Source organism: Onychostoma macrolepis, chromosome 16, assembly GCF_012432095.1.
Source record: "Onychostoma macrolepis isolate SWU-2019 chromosome 16, ASM1243209v1, whole genome shotgun sequence".
NCBI classification, from domain to species: Eukaryota; Metazoa; Chordata; class Actinopteri; order Cypriniformes; family Cyprinidae; genus Onychostoma; species Onychostoma macrolepis.
The window spans coordinates 8,594,521-8,613,646 of NC_081170.1; the positions used below are offsets into that span (position 1 = coordinate 8,594,521).

Genomic DNA, 19,126 nt, shown 5'->3' on the forward strand with positions numbered 1-19,126 from the left:
TCCTGACCCCAGACTTTTGAACGGTATAGGCCTAGTCGTTTTAAAACTGCAAAAAGTACAAATCTCAGTCTGAAATTATACAAAGACCCTTTGAACAATTTAAACTGCATCCCTGCACACGTTGGTGACTGGTGAAAGCTGCATATTTATTTAAATTTAGTAGGAGGGTCTATACCTCTAGTCCAACCCTTCCATCACTTTGATTGGCTATCATTTTGAAGGCGGGGCCTCGGGTACCACATGGAGATGCTGTGTATCGGTGGATGCGGGAATGAGTGAGAGTATGGTTAAATGATGCCGGTCGAGGAGCTACACACAAAACACTGACATCTTGTATTGAAAACTTAAAGTGCAGATAGTGTGCAAATAGTTTATTTATCTTATTCAATGGTGGTTTGAGCTACATTTGTAGCATGTTTTTGATGCATAAGGGATAAAAGTCAGATTTTATGGACAGACAGAGTGGCAGAATTGATGGAATAATGAGGGCGCATTCACGGAATCCGAATTTTTTCAGATTTCCTACCGCATGTTTTTTAATTCTTTTTCTTGCCATTTCTAATGTGCATTCGGCTGTTTTTTATGGACAAATTGTGGAAGGCGCACCTCCTGGAACTGTTGTCGCTGGCTTTCTTTTTCCTCTGGGAGACAAATGCAAAGAATTAAACTTGGCTGGACTTAAAACAGTTTTGACAGGGGAGGACTCGTCGGATTTTTCACTTGAATATCTGGACAACGCAGGATTCGTTTTAAAAACCACCAAAACTTTTAACAGGGGATCCAAATCGAGCTATACAGTGTGCGCGCGCTTGCCGCGCTGCAGTAAGACAGACGAAGAAGTGTCAGTCAAGATCAAGATACTTGATAAAAACAACAATACGCGACAATTTAACGTAACAACCGACAGGATAGAGATTCTTGCCGATGTTAAAAGCCGAGTTAGGAAGCCAAGAACCGTTTCTGAAGAAGTATCCTACACCGTTACAGTTTCTGAAGATGTGAAAGTCGGAGATTTGATCTTTACTGTACCGGACCAGAAGTTCGAGAAGAAATGGTTCGAGGTGGTTTCGGACGGAAACTCCCCGGTCCAGATGGAAAGAGACTCCGGACGCGTGTACTTAGCGTATCGTTTGATGTCAACAGCCGAGGTCATGGTCAAAATCCACAACATGAGAGGTATTTTATAGGCTACAGCTTTTTTAAATTCACAGTTTTCGCGTTAATTTGTATGTTTTAAAGGGATAGCGTAGTTCCCCCCAAAATGCAAATTCTGCCGTCATTCACTCATTATTATGTTGCTCAAAAGCGGTACTGACTTTCTCTCTGCTGTATAACACAGTATGACGTGACTAGGGACTAACAGCCTCAGTCACCATTCACTTTCATTGCATCTTTTTTCCGTGCAATGAAAGTAAATGGTGACTGAGTCTCCCTAACGTCTCCGTTAGTGTTCTGCAGATGAAATTATGTCAGTTGATGACAGAATTAGCATTTTTTGGTGAACTATTCCTTTAAGTTCGCATATTAATCTGCAGTTATGATTTGAAAACTGAGCGCTAAGGAGAGAGTAGCTATCATCTCAGACCCTCGATATTTCCATCAAAAGGGGTTATTTGCATTTCCACTGCGCCTCAGTTTTAGTGAAATCACAGCGCGCCTTTCCAATTTAGTTTTGTGACATTTTTTTATGATAAACTTAATATAATACCACACTCAAAAAAAAAAAAAAAACACGTTTTTTTTTTTTTTTTTGTTCATGAGATGCAGCATATGTGATGTTTAATGTAACGTTATGTCTACTTTTGATATAAATGACATGCATGCATTTAGCTGACACCTTGATCAGAAGCAATTTACGTTGCATTCAAGATACACTTTTTATCAGTTCATGCATTTCTTTGGAATCAAACTTGTGACACTGGCATTGCTAGTTCCATGCACTACTAATTGAGTACAGGAACCATATAAATTCATTGAGAGAATTTGTTTGGGTTGTCAAGTTTGACTAGTTCCACTTGTGAGATGTTTGTCCTCATGGTTTGGTAATCAGGTAAACAAATATTAGAGTAGTGGCTAGGTTTAAGTGACAAGCTCAAGCTTCAGAAATATGTTCAGATTGCATTAAAATGTTTTCTTTAAAAAACTGTACTGAAATCATCAAAGAAATGTAGAAACTGGAGCAAAGGAACAATCTGTGATTGGTACATCTCTGACTGTAATACACTAATGCACTTTGCTGGGTAACTCAGCTTAAATTATTGTGAAACAGATACATTAGGACATGTTGACTAAACTCAAATGAGCTCACTCGGTATCATCAAGTAACTGGGTTCAAGTGAACATAAATGTTATGGAGAAAGTCTTCTAATTATGACTGTGAGTTTAGTTTAAGTGGTTGAGGTCATACAGGTCTGATTTCGCTAATCAGAGCTCTAAAAGCAAACCCTTATTCAACTGTTTGTTTGGGATAATTAGTGATATTTATTCACCTGGAAGTCACCAGACAGCACATGTGGTCTCAAATACCTTCGCTGTGGGGCAGGATGTGTAGTTGACGTTGGGGGATATAAATGTTTGTTTTTGCAAGCGAAGGTCCCCGTCCATCACCTGAATACGCCATTGGGGTTGTTTGTGGCTCTGATTGAGGTCGTCTCAGTGATTGTTTGACAGAGTGAATTCAGCGATCGGATGAATATACCTCTTGACATGTTTACTGAAATTGCTCCTCTGAAATAATGGCGCCACGTGTTCCCTTGAAAAGAGAAATAAGAGTTATTATGTGCATTTCTTTAAAGTATCTCAAGCAAATCCGCTGAGGAATGTCTTGTCTGTTGTAATGATCCTGCATCTACTGATTGGAGAATTACAGGATAATTTAAGTTGGGATGAGAGCTTGTTAGAATGCTCTATCATCAGCAGTGAGCAGAACAGATGTGGCCTTTTAAAAATTAAACAAGAGGTTTTTCCTACACTTAAGAATCTGCGTAGCGTCTGCCGAACACATGTCTGGTCTTTGGGTGGGCGGTATGACCAAGCTTCTATATATATATATATATATACAGTATATATAATATATATATATATATATATATAATATATATATATGCACAATTTTATTACTCATATACATCATGATATAATTATTTATGCTGGAAAACTATGAAAAAATGTTTATATATTAAATAAATGTGTTGTAAAGCCTATTTTGTCAGATAACGTCCAGTGTACTTGAAAGATACTTCATGTCATTTAATTATTTTCTGTTATTTATTCAGTGTTGCGTTGATTTAATTCCAAATTCACAAGCTCTCTGTTAGATTTTTTTTTTTTTTTGATTGTGATTTCAGTGTTTCAGGCTGATTTAAACTGGAAACTTGTCTTTTTTAACTGTTTGTGTAGTTTTGATTTGATTGATTGTGTAGTTTACTAAAAAAACGGTTTGTAGTTGCGTTGTATGTTTCTTTGGCATGCCGTCCATTTCTGTCGCTTCACCATACATATACTGTTTGGTCTGCATTTTCTATCCTAGTCTGGTCTACAAAGACCAGAACTCGTGTTTTAGCCTCTCTGTCATTCCTACACAGCCCTCTCTTTAAAACACTACAACACAGTGGAGTGTCCTCTCCACTTTTCTGTGAGATTTCAGCACAATGGGAACACAGTCCTGTTGGCAGAAGAAGAGCTTTGTGTCTCATTTTCGGAGGCAGTTTGAAGGACTTTCTCTCTCCAAACGCTTGTATGGTGAAGTCAAGCCAATGCAGGGTCTTCTGGGAGACAATTATTTTTGAATCTATTGTGAAGCCTCATGCTAACACAGTCCGTTTGAGTGCTTTTGGAACTGCACTGTTTGTTTTGTCCCGTTTATGTGTGAAGTTTGGATGAGAAAGTCCCATCTGTGTTAACAGAGTGAAGACATACTCACAGACATACTCAGACATAGTCCCAGTCTTTGATATCTGACTCGTAATGTTGCTTCTCCAGGTAACAACTGCACAGTTGGATAGATTTAGATCTGTTTTATGCCAGACATATTTCATTTGAGATTTTCCTTTTGTTGCAATTGGGATCTAATCAGAATTAGCAGTTTTATTTGTTCTCATTGCCAGCAAAAACAAGATATTATCATGCACTTAAAAATTAGGGCTGTGCTCATACAATAACAGTATATTGTGATTATGTTTACTCTGATATTTCATTTAGATACTTTAGATCACCTTTTGCTATTTTTTACGGATTTATGTATGCATTAAACAATTTATTGATCTGTCCAACTTCCTGGGACTCAAATCTATGACTTTGGCACTGCTAGCTCCATGCTCTAGCATTTGCCATCAGCATATCAGTTATATTATTGGCCTGTCACATTTGTATTACAGCAGTACTGGATGAGAGACACCAGTATGGTTGACTCACCCCAATGTCACTTGCCATTTCATCAAGAAGCCACTCATAGAGCAGAGAGGCTTAACAGTTTGTCCTGCACAATTAGCATTAGCATTACTATGCAGTGCACACAGTCGGGGACCGCAGGCCAGCTTTCTAATCCTCATAAAGACCATCCCTGTGGTGCCTTCATTGGCTTGGTAAACACTGATAATGGCTTGCGTGTTGTACGCATTCTCTTCTTTTCCACCCTTAAAGAATCCATACACCCATGAAAGCTTAAAATATCTGTATGAAGAACTTTATCTGTCTTTCAACACTGTGTAGTCTGTTTGAAGAGATTGTCTAGTGGGTCAAAAGAGGAAGCAAGGGCAAATGATAATTTTTAATTTTCCAGTTTTTTTTTTTTTTTTGAGTGATTATCTGCATTACTATTACAAAATCAATATTTTTTATTTTGCTTAGTTTAACCACAGTTGCTGTCTTTTTGTCATGGCCTGTCATGACATTTACAAAAACTTTAGTTTCTTGAAACAAAAACTGATCTCTTGAGTGCTTTTCAAGGTACGTGTACATGAACATTTTGCATATTCTTGTTCCTTAGACCTAGAATTTAAGTCCAAATGTAATGATCAGGAAAGGTTCACTTATAGGAACCTTTACAAACTTGGGTCAGTTTATAATGCGAAGGGTTCAAGTTTACCTAATTTGGAAAAATGAAAATGCTCAAACATCCTCCATTGGACCACTTGAGATGGATTGACCCATCTGACATTGTGTCCAAAGTGTGGTTTTCTAGCATTTAAAAAAAAATCAGTATTGACAATTGTGGTTTTAGTTTAGATACACCTATTCCAAGTCAGAAAGACCATCTTTTTGTTGTATAAAATATATTTTATTACAAGCAAACTACTGTATTTTGTAGGGTTACTGTTTGCTTTTCCACTGGTAGTCACTTCATTGTGTCTTTTATGTCGCCACAAATTGTCAACTCTCATTGAAAATGAATAATGTCTGTTCACTTTTCAACAAATGTCTGACACATCTCTGTCATTGTGAATGCTGGTTACTAACGGCTGCGCATTATTAATGAACCTCAACCATTAACCATGGAGTTTCCATCTGGCTTCCATTGGACATTGTCACCCTCAGCCACCTCATTCATGTCAATAACAGCGAATCAAAAAGGGGGCAGCAAAGTGCAAGAGCATAGATTTGGTGACCTTGTGTGCTTCACTGTGATATTCGCAGCTCTGAGACAGTGGAGTTTAGTGGCTTCCTTTTGGCTCAAGACCCATTATATTCCAATCGTCCTTCTCCGTTGAGTGTACTTTAGTTGTGATTAGGGACAGTTTGCCCTTTTGTCTCCCACATGCACTTGATTTGTTAATAAGGATTGCTTCTTCTATCACACACCAGCCTAGCTTGAGCTCTGTGCACACCCAGGTCAGAAAGAGGCCTGTCTACTCCTGTCCCCGACACTTAAGGTGGAAAAATACATACCCTATGTAAATAAATGTATATTATTCCTGTGATGGCAAAGCTGAAATTTCACTACTCCGGTCCCCAGTGTCACATGATCCTTGCTGATTTTCTTATTATTATCAGTGCTCAATGTAATTTAATGTAAGCTTACTGAATAAAAGTGTTCAATCCTTTCAAAAAAAGGAGAGGGGGCGGGGGGTCTTACTGTCCCCAAACCTTTGAACAGTCATGTACATAAAATGTACAGTAAAATATGTAAAAAGATAGCGAATATATGCACATGTGACCACACATAAGATGAATTCAGTATTAATGCATCAAGTTGGGATATACTTAAAAGTTGCAGCGTAGTGTAAACCAGAGAGGGCTGGTAACTGGCAGATTGTTACCTTGGTCCTTACAAGAACTGAGCCATGAACCATCACCACTGCAAAGCACTTAACCTTAGGTTACTTCAGGGGGATTGTTTCTTTAATAAGCCCCTTACACCATATTGGAACAATAAACGATGGGGTGTTGTTATTATATGTGAGATTTACTGTAGAATGAGAAATAGGAATGTTGCAGACGGTTTTGATGGCCACCTTGGGCAGGTGATTAGAGATGTCACTCATTAGTCATCTGAAGAGATGCTCACTTAGGCGTGCTGTCAGTTTGAGGAGGTTTGTTTATCTGTAGTGGTCCATTAATTACCTCTTCATCGCTTATGCACTGACAATAAATACAAAAGAGAACAATGACCTACTCTAATCCCCTCCCAGACACCTTTTAACTAAATATAACTATTTAAATATTTCAGCAATCCCCTGTCTTTAGATTATAATTCTAAAGAAAGTTGCTTTCCTTAATCTTATTGTCCCCGTGCCCTTCAGTGACACATTCAACCAGCAGAAGGAATTCAAATGCTTAGAGGCATCTCAGACCACCCGTTTCTCACCCGTTCATTTGCTTTGTACAATAAGTCCTTTCCCCATCTGCTGTGGTTAGCCTAAGGACCTGACCATGATCCCCTGCTCTAGAGAAGGACTATTATAGCAATGTGCATAGGAGATTTCACTCGGCGCTGAGTTATTCTGAAGATCACACGTTGCGCGTGGGGTGATGGGCGGCTGTTTGAGACAAAGTGATTTTAATTGTGCCTTTAAATTCATGCTGTTGTGAGTGAGCGTGTGCGTACGCATTCAGAGAAGTTCAGACACCGCTGCAGGATATACTATTGTGAGGAAGCCAGAGCTTTACAGAATGATCTTTTTTGGTTGTAAATGAAGCCCTGGAGAGCTGTCTGGGTCAGTTTGAATCAGTGTTACTGAGGGCCGGACAAGGCTGGTGAGAAAAGAGGATTTGTGTGTACTTTGAGTGTGTGTGTTCATTGCACGCATATGTTTATGTTGTTTTTGGCAACGGTAGTAAAGTCAAAGCTGTCGGTTTTTGTCAAGCCTGCTACTGGAGGACAGAAGAATATTTTATGCTACAAGTCAGTTTACATCATGGTAAAAGGACACAAGTAAATAAATGAATAAAAAAATTAACTATTTTTTTCTAATAAATGGATTTATGAATTAATTATGCATGGTAAATATCTAGTTTTAGGAATCCTAGATGATGGATATTCTTTCAAACTACTGCTTTTTCTGTCTCTCCCTAGTGTAGTCTATTGCTCAGTTTCTCTGTTGTTTGTTGTTTGTTCCTGTTTTGATCTCTCTGTCCGTACCCTGTCCTCAGAGTTAATTGAACTTCGTGCCAGCATGGCAGGCCGCCTGTCCGTTGTGCTATAATAGTTTATTGACAGGATATGTAGAGTGGCCCAGAGCCATGGAGTTTTTTAACGATGAATTAGGGCAAGGTCATCAGAAACCCTGTCCTCTCACCCCGTGGTAAACTGCACCAAGCCTCAGCCACACGGGGCTCCCGTTTCAGCCTCGGTTTTTGATCTTAATTGTTAAATTGGTCACGCTGGCTTGGATTTATTTTAATTCCTGGAGAAGAACGCTGTCACTCCTCTTTCCTCCCTCCCTTTTGGAAATCCCTCACTTTCATGGCAAAAGAAATTGCTCTTGAAGTGCATTCAATTTAAACCTTCCGCTGTGGGATTTCAGTCACAAATTTATTTATCAAAGTCGACGATCAGAGTTTCAGCTGATTGAACTGATATCAGTAAGCTGGGGGGGAAAAAAAACAAAGAGATAAAAAATCCCATTCTGCCAATGAGCGGTTTTGATTCGTCTTTCAATCTAGCTGAACACACTTCCATTAAGAGATCAATGAGGACGAACTGTTCCCTTTTGTGTGGAAAGTGCAGCCACTGGAAAGAATTGCACAGTGCTTATCATTGTGTAATAGCCCTTGGAAATATAAGGTGGGATGTTTGCCACTGTGATTGTCCACCTGAGAACAGTGCAGCTTGTTTTTTGCCACTTTTATTTAGACCAGGCTTTCTCAACTAGCCTAGTAATTTGTGACATTTGTAATATAAAATAATATACATTTTTGAAAAGACTAAATGATAAAATTCCAAAGTAAATAAATAAAAAATAATACATTAAATCAAAGAAATGATTAAATTAGCTTAAATAATTTGCAATAATGATATGAAGGTATGGTGACACTTATTGGGGGTATTCCAAGTTAACAATTTAAGTCAGAGGGGTTCAGCTGAGAAAAATTTTGGTGACTCATTGAGTCCTGCACTCTATCTAGAAATAACAATCTTCATTATTCCATAGCATGAAGTTGATTTGAAAGGAGTGCAGATACTTTGTTAAAGTCATTTGACAGTTAGAGCCATTAACATGAAAATTGTATCCGCCAACCGGTTTGTGTGCCAAGCATTTCGATACAGTTTGTGGGATCAGCATGTTTTCTTCCTGTATTCTCTTCCTTTGTACGGTGGAAATGAGAGCTCTCCAAAGCCCTGACACACAGTAATTATGTGAACTCTGTTTGTGGCGAACATATGTCTCTCTCTCTCTCTCTCTCTTCTTTCTACGGTTTGCCTGCGTCTGCTGAATCTTGGCAACTGTCTGATGTCACCGCTAGAACACAAGTTGAGTGCAACCCAAGGAAAAAGGACCCATTGCATACATTGGTAGGGTATAGTTCACTCAAAAATCAAAATTCTGTCATCATTTTCACATTTAAGCTATTAAAATGTTCCACTCATACAGATTTGGAGCTAAATTAGGGTGAGTAAATAATGACACCCGTGACCCTAAAGTGGACAAGTGGTTTGGAGAAAGGATAGATGGATAAATGATGACAGAACGTTCATTTTTGGTGAACTGTGCCTTTAAGTACATGGAGGCCTAATTAGATCATTAAATATGTTCAAGCTTGGCTTGCATTTGGTCTTGAGACCTGGTGGCAAAGAATTATCCTGATCTGTATGCCTCTCTTTCTCTCTGTCCCAGTACTATGACCCAAATATGCAGCATGTTGTGAATGAACACCTGGGCCTGCGAGGCTTTTAGCCCACAACTGGAGGAACACCTGCGCCACACACTTGCACATCCCGTAGTCTCCAGGAGTCCGACACCAGCTGTTCCTGGCCTATGTTCTTGGAGTAAAGCTATGGAAGCATGTGGCTGTATGTTCTGCTCCGGTTGTCAGAGGAGACAGATAATTTTGATGAGGAAAACACATCAACATGTGTTGGAAGGTCCATGAGCCAATAAACTGTGATGGGAAATCAATATTATGTAAGCACGCAGTCGAAAATCTCTCCACTGTTACTTTCGATTTCATACGGGGCCGCGGCACAGTCCTAGATCATCATTTGCATATTGCTTTGCAGCTCCCTCTTTTGAAATGCCAACTTCAAAGAGCAAAAATAAACTGACAGAAAGAGGGACTCGTTTAAAGATTTAAAAGCTGCAGAAATCAATTAAGCAAATACGCAAAGATTTCTTAGGTCTGTACACGGCAGAAAATCAACAAACAAACACAGTTAGTTTAAGATTTCACGTTCATTCGGAGGCCATCCCGGAGACGTCTGCGAGTAAACTAGTCTTGTGAAATAAACACATACCCTTCAGCAATGATGCTTGGCCCCATGGGTATAGTTTTATAGAACTATTGCTCACTTGGTGAGGTGTGACTCTCAAAAGGCATCATTTATTCAATTTCACATGACAGGTGTGTGAAATGGATATTGAGTTGACTACATGAATCTGAGTAAAAAATGACTTAGTGGAGGAAAATAAATGCCCACGTAGGATTTAAGGGGCGACCTATTGATTGCACACAGTGAGCTGTATTCCTGGGATTCGTTTGTTTTGTGTTTTTAGCACACAGATGTCATTTTAGGAAACTGAGAAGAAATAAACTGAAATGTTTGATATTTCTCTGGTTTAATATCTTAACAGGAAACAAATATCAAAAGTAGCACCCAAATGAGCGATTTTAGAACGCAAAGCATTTTATTCCAAGATTGACTTAAAATGCTGAATGTGCTCCAGTTTTCTTTTTCTTTTTTTTAAATACAAGTGGGTCTCAGTGGCAATGAAAGTGAACGAAAAGGCATGAAAAGTGAACGAAAACTAGATTTTTTCCCCCCTGATAATACTGTATACAGTATATATTAGAATATTCTTTGCTAGTCATATTGTCCACAAGTGCAAAACTGTGAGACCAATCACACAAAATCACACAAATGACAAAGGCAAGTTATGCTCTGAGGGTTTAATACTTTGGGTTTGGAGTTTGTTCATAAGCATAACCCTAGGTATGAGCAACAATGACTACGTTTACATGGACATCAGTAATCTAATTATTTGCCTTATTCTGAAAAAGACAATATTATGATCAAGGTGTTTACATGAGTTGCTTTTAGAATAATCCTTTCATGTTCCCGTTTTACATATTATAGTACATAGATCGATTAATGGCACACGTCATTACGTCACCACGAGACGCCATCCGACGTCCCCTCCAGAATTTCACGTATAAACATATAGTTCGCCTTTGTGATGATGCCATATACAGATTTGGGTGTTTCATCTTTAATTTTATGAAAGCTTCAAATGCAGTTAATTATTTATACGTGCACACAGACGACGGCGGTGTTGAAGCTGTTTTATTTGCCGTCAAACGGTTGACCATTGCCGTCCTACACGATGGCAATAATGTGATTAAGGTGTGTATATGTCTATACTGCACTTCAGTAATGCGACTAAAATAGGAATACTCCACATTCGATTTGTGTTTACTTCGATTATGACTTTAGCTGGATTAAGGTAATCAAAAATCTCTGTTTACATGGTAGATTCTTAATCAGAGTATTGTCTAGTATTGAGTATTGATGTCCATGTAAACGTAGTCAGTGATGCTTGATATCAGTAGGTGCGTTTACATGTACACTTTTTTGTCATTCCGATTAAAATCATTCCGATTGAAAGATTCGATGAACTGTTTACATGAGACGTTATCTAATCCGATATGGTGTTTACATGTGCCTGTGCTTTCGATTTTAGGATATGCTAATAGCCTACAATGACAACAAAAACAAGTCACCAGAGGAAAAAACGCCCATATTTACGTTAATATTTTTAATATCTGTTTGCACTTGCTTAGAATAAACGGTTAATATTTGAATCCCTTGCGTTCATTCGAGCGCTCAGTCATATGGCCAGAACGCGATCATAGAAATCATATGTCCCTCTGTAATGCAGCTGAGATTAATTGTACTCTGATACTACAAAGTTGTACTGTACTTAAATGGAACAAATACACGATTTCTTACCAAGAGTTGCTGAACAATGAATCAAAGGAGCATTGCTTTATCACAATCGTGTTTCGTACAACATTCATGGCGTGAGCACGTATAAATTCAAGCAGACCGGAAATTATGAATCTGTCATCTATACAAATACAAATGACAAAGGCAACTTTTGGTCAAGTTGTTTATTTTCATTGAGCTACTTTCACTATCATCACTGTGTTGTTTCTAAGCTGAAAAGCAGAAAATTGCGCTTCATTTTAGATCTGTTTTTCACTCCGGACATGAGAGCAGATAGTCCGTCACACAGCAAGCGTTCTCCTTTCTAATGTGTTTTTAACTGTATAATGGAAATTTTAACTTGTACCGTTGTAATGTACCGTTGCCGACTTCACGTTCACGTTCTGACGACCCGACCTCTGGACGTGATGACGTAGACGCAAAGTAATCGGTTTAAAGTGTTTACATGGCAGGATTTTAATTTTGTTCGGTTTATAGAAAGGTTTATCCCACCCCTCTCAAACCGATTACAATTTCATTCGGTTTGGGCATTTTTATTCCGATTGAGGTGTTTATATGGAGCATTTTCATTCGGATTGGACTTTTAAACCGATTACAATGCTCCATGTAAACGCACCTAATGATGCAATGATATCAGTAATGATATCAATCATTGTGTCTAGTTTCCCTGTCAACAAGGAAATACATAAGCGAAGTTCCTCACGGTAAAGCTTTGGAAGACTACCTTACTCTGTTTCGCCACACTTCATGCTCTGAGGCCCAGTAGGTCAGTGCTGTTGGAAGCTAAAACTATCTTCACTGTGTGGGAAGACAGGTTTGGGTAATTTACCTCTGACATTACCGTCAGGTGAAAACTTAATGGAGGGCAGTTAACCCTAGGGCCCCATTTTAAAGAACATCTTGTCTGTTGGCTTTATTGTAGGACAAAAACGGGCATTTTGCTTTGAAACAGGTCTTGAACTGCAAAATAAAGAGATTCAGATCTAAAATGTTAAGTAGTTAGATTTGATGTGTGCAACTGTAGGTCCTGGTCAAGTGATGTTTGATTTTTGAGGATACTCTATTCTTTTCCCATAACTGAGTTTCTTGTAATATAATATAAATTGTACTTACTTTAAACTGAATTTGTTTTTAGGTTGTTGACAGGCACAGTTTACAATACTCATTCTTGTAGACCTTCATTTTTTCTCTAGTCTTTAAAATTTCAGTTCATTTCACTGTCTGGCGACAGTGTCTGACTTTGTTCCTTCGTTCTCTCTCCATATGCTAATGAAGCCTGATTCTTGATGTGATTTGGCTGATCATATTTTACTTCTTAAGAGGGGTTGTGTGCTTTTATGCTGTTTTACCAAACCACACAGCTTAATACTTTAAAGCCACTTTGGAAGAAGTCTCTTTTTTCCCTTACAAAACAGATGTTTCTCCAATCAACTCTCCATAATGGAGTGCTAACACCAGCATCCCGCTTCCATCAGCTCATGAAATCTGCCCAGCACAGACAGGAAGAGCTGCCCTAACCAGAACATTATGCCCGTCCGGTCAGCATGCTAGCACCCGTTCTCCGGCACGTCCCGCGGAGCCAGATTGCATAACCAGGATGTGATTGGAAACATGAAAGCTGCATTGTGTTGCCTTGAGCCATGTCAGATTCAAAGCCGAGTCCAAACGACAGTCAGAACCAAACGCTCCTCCAGAAACGAGGGCAACATGTCCACAAGGCATTTCCGCATCCACGGGCAAATATCGCGCAACAAAAACGTAACCAAAGGCTGTTCCTAACTATATCACACTGTCTTGCTAGTTTTGGCTGCCTAATTTCTCTATTTGATGCTGTTGTTACATCATTTTACAGTCCAGCACCTTAGCAGATGGAATTAATTATTAAAGGTTTGATCTCATGTACTATTTATGATCTTAAACAACACTTTCCAGCTTACTGCTTAAAGCAAAGCAATGAAGACCAACAGCATTCAGTCTCAATTTAAGTGGCTTTATGTCAGAAGATCCTATGACACTTTTCCCTACAAACTGGCACTGGTTCTTTCATAAGTTCTGAAAACATATTTAACATCCAGAGTAATTAATTACAATCTTTATGAAACCACAACCTGCTTATAATGCAACCTGCTAGATCATTCTCATTCACCATTCCTGGCTGGTGGAACGATCTTCCCACCTCTATCCGGAATGCTGGATCCCTGTCAATCTTCAAGCAACAACTGAAAACTCATCTCTTTCGACAGCACTTGACTTCATCCTAAACATAAAAAAAAAAAAAAAAAAAAATTATCTTTACTTATTCCTTCCTTTGGTAGTTTGTATTTATTTGAACAATGTCTGAGACTTGGTGTTGCAAGCACTTCGTATGTCTGATTGCCTCTTCAAGATTAATCGCTCGATGTATTCCCCAATTGTAAGTCGCTTTGGATAAAAGCGTCTGCTAAATGACTAAATGTAAATGTAAATGTAAATGTAATGCAGCGGTCAGAAATTATAGCGAATAAAATTGCACAAGTCTAACTAGACTGATTTGTTGCTTTGAAAACTTGACTTGGTTCCAGGTCGGGCACCAACACCCTGTCGTTGGTAACATGTATGCACATATTTTGCACTGAGCAGATGCGATTTCAAAGATTAATGGAGGTGACTACAGGGGTCTGTTTTGTGTGAGTCTTATAGGCTATTTAAGACGCCTGTTCACCACACAGGGTATTAAGGCTTCAGCTGCAGCTTGTGGAGTGTTTGTTGATTTATGAACAGGCAGAGGAAACTCAGTTAAACAGAAGGTCCCCTTAATGAGCAGACTGTGTGAAGTTTTAACTATCTTTCTCCCGTGCTTAGAATATCAGGAAAGGTTCTGTCCTCACTTGAGCTTCACAGGAGTTTCCCGTGACCTGTTTACCTTCTGTGTTGCCCAGGCTAGAGGCTAAATTGCGTAGCACGGGCTTCTCTAAACCCTCTATCAGTGTGACCGGACAAGCAGGTTTTCTCTCTTAGCCCTGATAAAGTGAGAGGGAGTGGAAAGCGACTACAGGAGATAACTCTTTGAGCATGTTAATTTGTGGCATTTCATTTCTCACTTGTATGATTTGTTCAGTTTGTTGAAATCTTTGTCATACAGGGCACCTCACGTTTTATTATTTGGAAAGAAGCACAGTTTTTAATAATAATAAAAAAGCAGTTCACTTTTTTCGGCATGCCTAGTCAAGCCAGTAGTTTGCAAATTTTTACTAGCTTTGCCAATTTTTTCACTGGCCCCATCAAAAAATTAAAAATAAATAATAATAATAAAAATAAATAAATAATAATGCATAATATTTATAATATTTTATATATGATATATTATTTTTAATTTTTACATTTTTTTATATTTGCTAGAAATTACTGTATACTATTTTTCATTAAAGCTAGAAATTATACAGACATAAATTAATAAACCTTCCTTTTTTGTTGTGCCTTGCATTTGCTTTCACATTCTTTTGTCATTATGGGGTCAAGGATCCTCCTTTGAGTAGTCCATCATTGGGCTCTTATTTTTTTGCAGTTTCTATAATCTGATGAGTTGAAGTGCATTAAATCTAAGACTTGTGAAAGTATCATGCCCATCATGCTCTTATAAATGATATAATAATCTACAGGATTTAAACATTGATGAGGATCTTGAGTAATTCATCATTGTTTATGAGGGTAATATAAGATCATTCAGCAATGAGCACAAGCTGAACAGCATCTGTGTTCGCTGTTTGTCTTGGTTTGCTACTGTCACATTATTTTGGCAGTAAACTACAACTATGTCTCCTTGTGGAGTTAGTCGATGAGAGGAAAGGTATGGGATAGAGAAATAAATGATTAAGAGTAGGATACCTATGAAATATGACTGAAGCCAATGTACAACCATAAACTATGCACATATATAAAATAAAATAAAATATTGGCTTATTGTTTTATTGTACCACTACTGTCTCCTTCTGTGACTAGAAAAAAACGCAAAACTACTAAAAGACCTACAGATAAAGAAATGACCCCACAGCTCCTAAAGAGACATGTGTTTCAGATTTCCCCTGCAGGAAGGGTGACCCGTTGCATCTCTGACACCCACTGTCTCCTTCCCCCTGAGACGCTCTGACCCAGAGGTCAGTGACAAGCAGCCTCCAAACAGACAGTGGACGTGTGGAAAGCATCCAGCCAGTGTTTCCAGATCCTGGACTCTCTGCCCACCATGGGATACAGAGACATTCTTCCATAAGTCTTGGATTTAATGCACTCCTCTAACTCAACAGATTATACTGTACATACTGACTACTCAAAGGAGAATCCTTGAGAATCCCATAATGACATAGAATGTGACAGTAACAAACCAAGATGACACGGAGATCACAGATGCTGTTCAACTTAATTTCACACTTTTTCCCATATGTGCTCATTGCTGAAAGATCTTACATTACTCTCATAAACAATTATGAATTATTCAAGATGCTCATGAATATTTAAATCCTGTAGATCAGGGGTCACCAAACTTGTTCCTGGAGGGCCGGTGTCCTGCAGAGTTTAGCTCCAACCCTAATCAAACACACCTGAACCAGCTAATCAAGTTCTTACTTGGAATACTTGAAACTTCAAGGCAGGTGTGTTGAGGCAAGTTGGAGCTAAACTCTGCAGGACACCGGCCCTCCAGGACTGAGTGTGGTGACCCCTGCTGTAGATTGTTACATCATTTATAAGAGCATGATGGGAAGGTATGCATAGTAATGTCTATTAATGTTTTTAATATTACACTAAATGTGACCACGTTTTCATCTTTTATGCAAAATGAAAGATTTTAACTCTGCATGGTCACATCAAAATATTTTTTATGTTATACATTGCAAAAACGACCTACATTATATTGCATTCATCACTTTTGAACTAGCAACCACCCAGAAGACCCTAGCAACCACCTATAGCACATTAATAAAACTCAGAGCCCCATGACAACCTCTATAGCAATGCTGGGCAAGACTCCAGTCATCTATTTATTACCTGTGATGAGAGAAAAAGTTAAAAAATGGATCTTCTGAAGCTGAGAATGTGAGAGTTTTTGGATGTCTCACCTCTGTTCTCTAGGGTGCAGTACGTCAGCTTCCATTAAAAGGTGTGGATGGTTTGAAAATGAAATGTTTTGAGTATTTTAAGAAGGTGAGGAAAGAGCTAAAAATTTCACAGTGTGTCGTGGGGAGTGTGGCGCGTCGAGACTGCGATTGTTTTTGTAATGAGGTGGTAGACTGTAAACCCAGCATTGCAAGGTGTTAAAGCTCTCTGCTTAAGAAACCTTCCCCCATTTAGCACACACACACACACACATACACATCACATACTTGCTCTGTATAAATGTAACGTTTATATGTGATGTGATGAACATCTGTGTAATCATGTGTTTGTGTCTTCTACCCCACAAACACACACACGCACACCCTGAGGGGTTAAAAGCGCTGCCCTGTTTAAGCAGTGTGCCTGTGTTTGCCCCTGCTGTGTGCACTGATGTGGATGTGTAAATTGTGCTGTGCGTCGCACGTCTGTGTTGTTGTTTTTTTGTCTGGGATTAGGGAGAAAAAGGGAACAAAGAGGTGCTGGCGTGCTCAGAAATATCTGCTATGCTTATTTTCAGCCCCAAACACCTTTTCACACTGCTTGTGTTACCAAGACATGAAAAAAAGAAAAGGCAGCATACAGAGGCCTGATGAATGGCACTGATTTCAGTGTATTCCTTTTCAAAACTTCCTTTCTTTGTGTCCTTTTGGCAGTTTTTACACTTAAGCCAACATGAAATCAAAACTGACCTTAAAGTATTTTGTTAGATACATATTCATGGTCATGTTGTGAACAGTGATGGGAATAACGATGTTATAAATAAACGGCGTTATTTTTTTCAGTAACGAGTAATCAAACGAATTACCGTTTCCCCCATTACAACGCCATTACCGTTACTGAGAATAAAATGCAGCGTTACTTTAATTTATTATAATATTATTAGAATTTTATTTTTCAGTTCCTCTGAATGGATGCGCAGTGTACCTGTATTTGATGTACCATAAACTTTAGTGTGAAGGCGCACAGCTCACCGTCGCTTTGTCTCACAAGCGCAAAGAAAGATACAGAGCAAGAGAGTCTTTCATAACATGCAGAATTGACGCGCTACATGTAAACGATATTGTTTGTTGTATTTTCCTGTCAAAATAACCGAGTTCCCTTGGAATTCTTCAGCTTTTAAGAATTACCGTGTTTCCTGGTAGTGGGCGGAATGCGCAAACGACAATCTCTTTGGCTGGCGCTCACCTATTATCGTCCCTGTTTTGATTTCAGCAAATCAATTCGAGCGAATGCAGACTACATGATTAATGTTCATGAACCCAGCAGCTCATTAATCCTTAGTGCATTTTATATTGTTATTAGTAGTAGAATTCGTAGTAGTTTTGTTATCTTGTCAATTTTTTCCCCCCTTTTTTTATAGAAACACTAAATGACAAACAATATCTTAAGCACCATCATCAGTCCCAAGTTCAGTCAACATGACAAATATGCATTCATACTTGGTTATTCTAATTACTAAAGTTCCATCGTCATATAATGATAAATTATCCTAATATCATATTATAATGCTTGACTGACTGATGCTAAGTGTCAGTGGATAAATAGTGTAGATTAATGTACAATGTTTTATAATAATAATTTATTCTATTTAGTATCCATTTCATTAATTTAACACATTTAATATTGGGGGCATCCAAGTTATTTGACATTTGAATTTTTTTTTTTAAAGTAACGCAATAGTTACTTTCCCTGGTAATTTAGTTACTTTTATAATGATGTAACTCAGTTACTAACTCAGTTACTATTTGTAAGAAGTAACTAGTAACTATAACTAATTACTTTTTTAAAGTAACGTGCCCAACACTGGTTGTGAATGATTCATTTAGTTATTCTAAACAATGTCTTTGTAGTCTTACGTTTGTACGACCTTCCTTTTTCAGGTTGCGTTTCAGTGTAAACAGACCAAAACGAAGACTTTTGAAAACGATGGAGTGGCTGCCTACATTCTCTCTGCGTATCCTTGACGACTGTGTAAACAGTAACATCATGCGCATTGTTGTACCCGTAGATATGTATAGGTAGATTCACCATTCGACCGCTCCAAGCACGTAGACGCGTCCGCCATGTAAATAATAGGGAATCTACCTATACATATCTATGGTTGTACCTGCATGAATGGTCACGTGACATGCGTTTTTGGTTGTGTAGTGTAGACGGAGATCATTTCTGAAACGCAGCAGAAACGGCAGTGTAGATGAGGATCGTTTTCGAAAACGCACTAGTGTAAATGGGGGCCTTAGATTTTTGGCATGTTATGATTCTGTGGGAGACTGTATATGATATTGAACTCTATGATATTGAAAAATAAAGGTTCCAAAAGGTTTTTTTTAGTAGTGATTCTAGAAGAAGAACAATTTTGGGTTCCCCAAAGAACCTGTCAGTGAACAGTTCCGAAAA

General features: G+C 38.5%; 1 protein-coding gene across 3 annotated transcripts in view; it reads left to right on the forward strand.

Annotated features, from left to right (window-relative positions):
• Window positions 1-289: 289 nt before the first annotated feature.
• The window catches only part of si:dkey-22o22.2 (neural-cadherin), a 120,349-nt gene continuing 101,512 nt past the window's right edge, over window positions 290-19,126 (forward strand). For all 3 annotated transcript variants that reach the window (XR_009266505.1, XM_058747742.1, XM_058747743.1), the window contains exon 1: window positions 290-1,176. Coding sequence is in view for 2 of the 3 variants with exons in the window: in XM_058747742.1 (XP_058603725.1) it covers window positions 450-1,176 (727 nt within the window). In the remaining variant the exon portion in view is untranslated. The remainder of the gene's footprint in view (window positions 1,177-19,126) is intronic.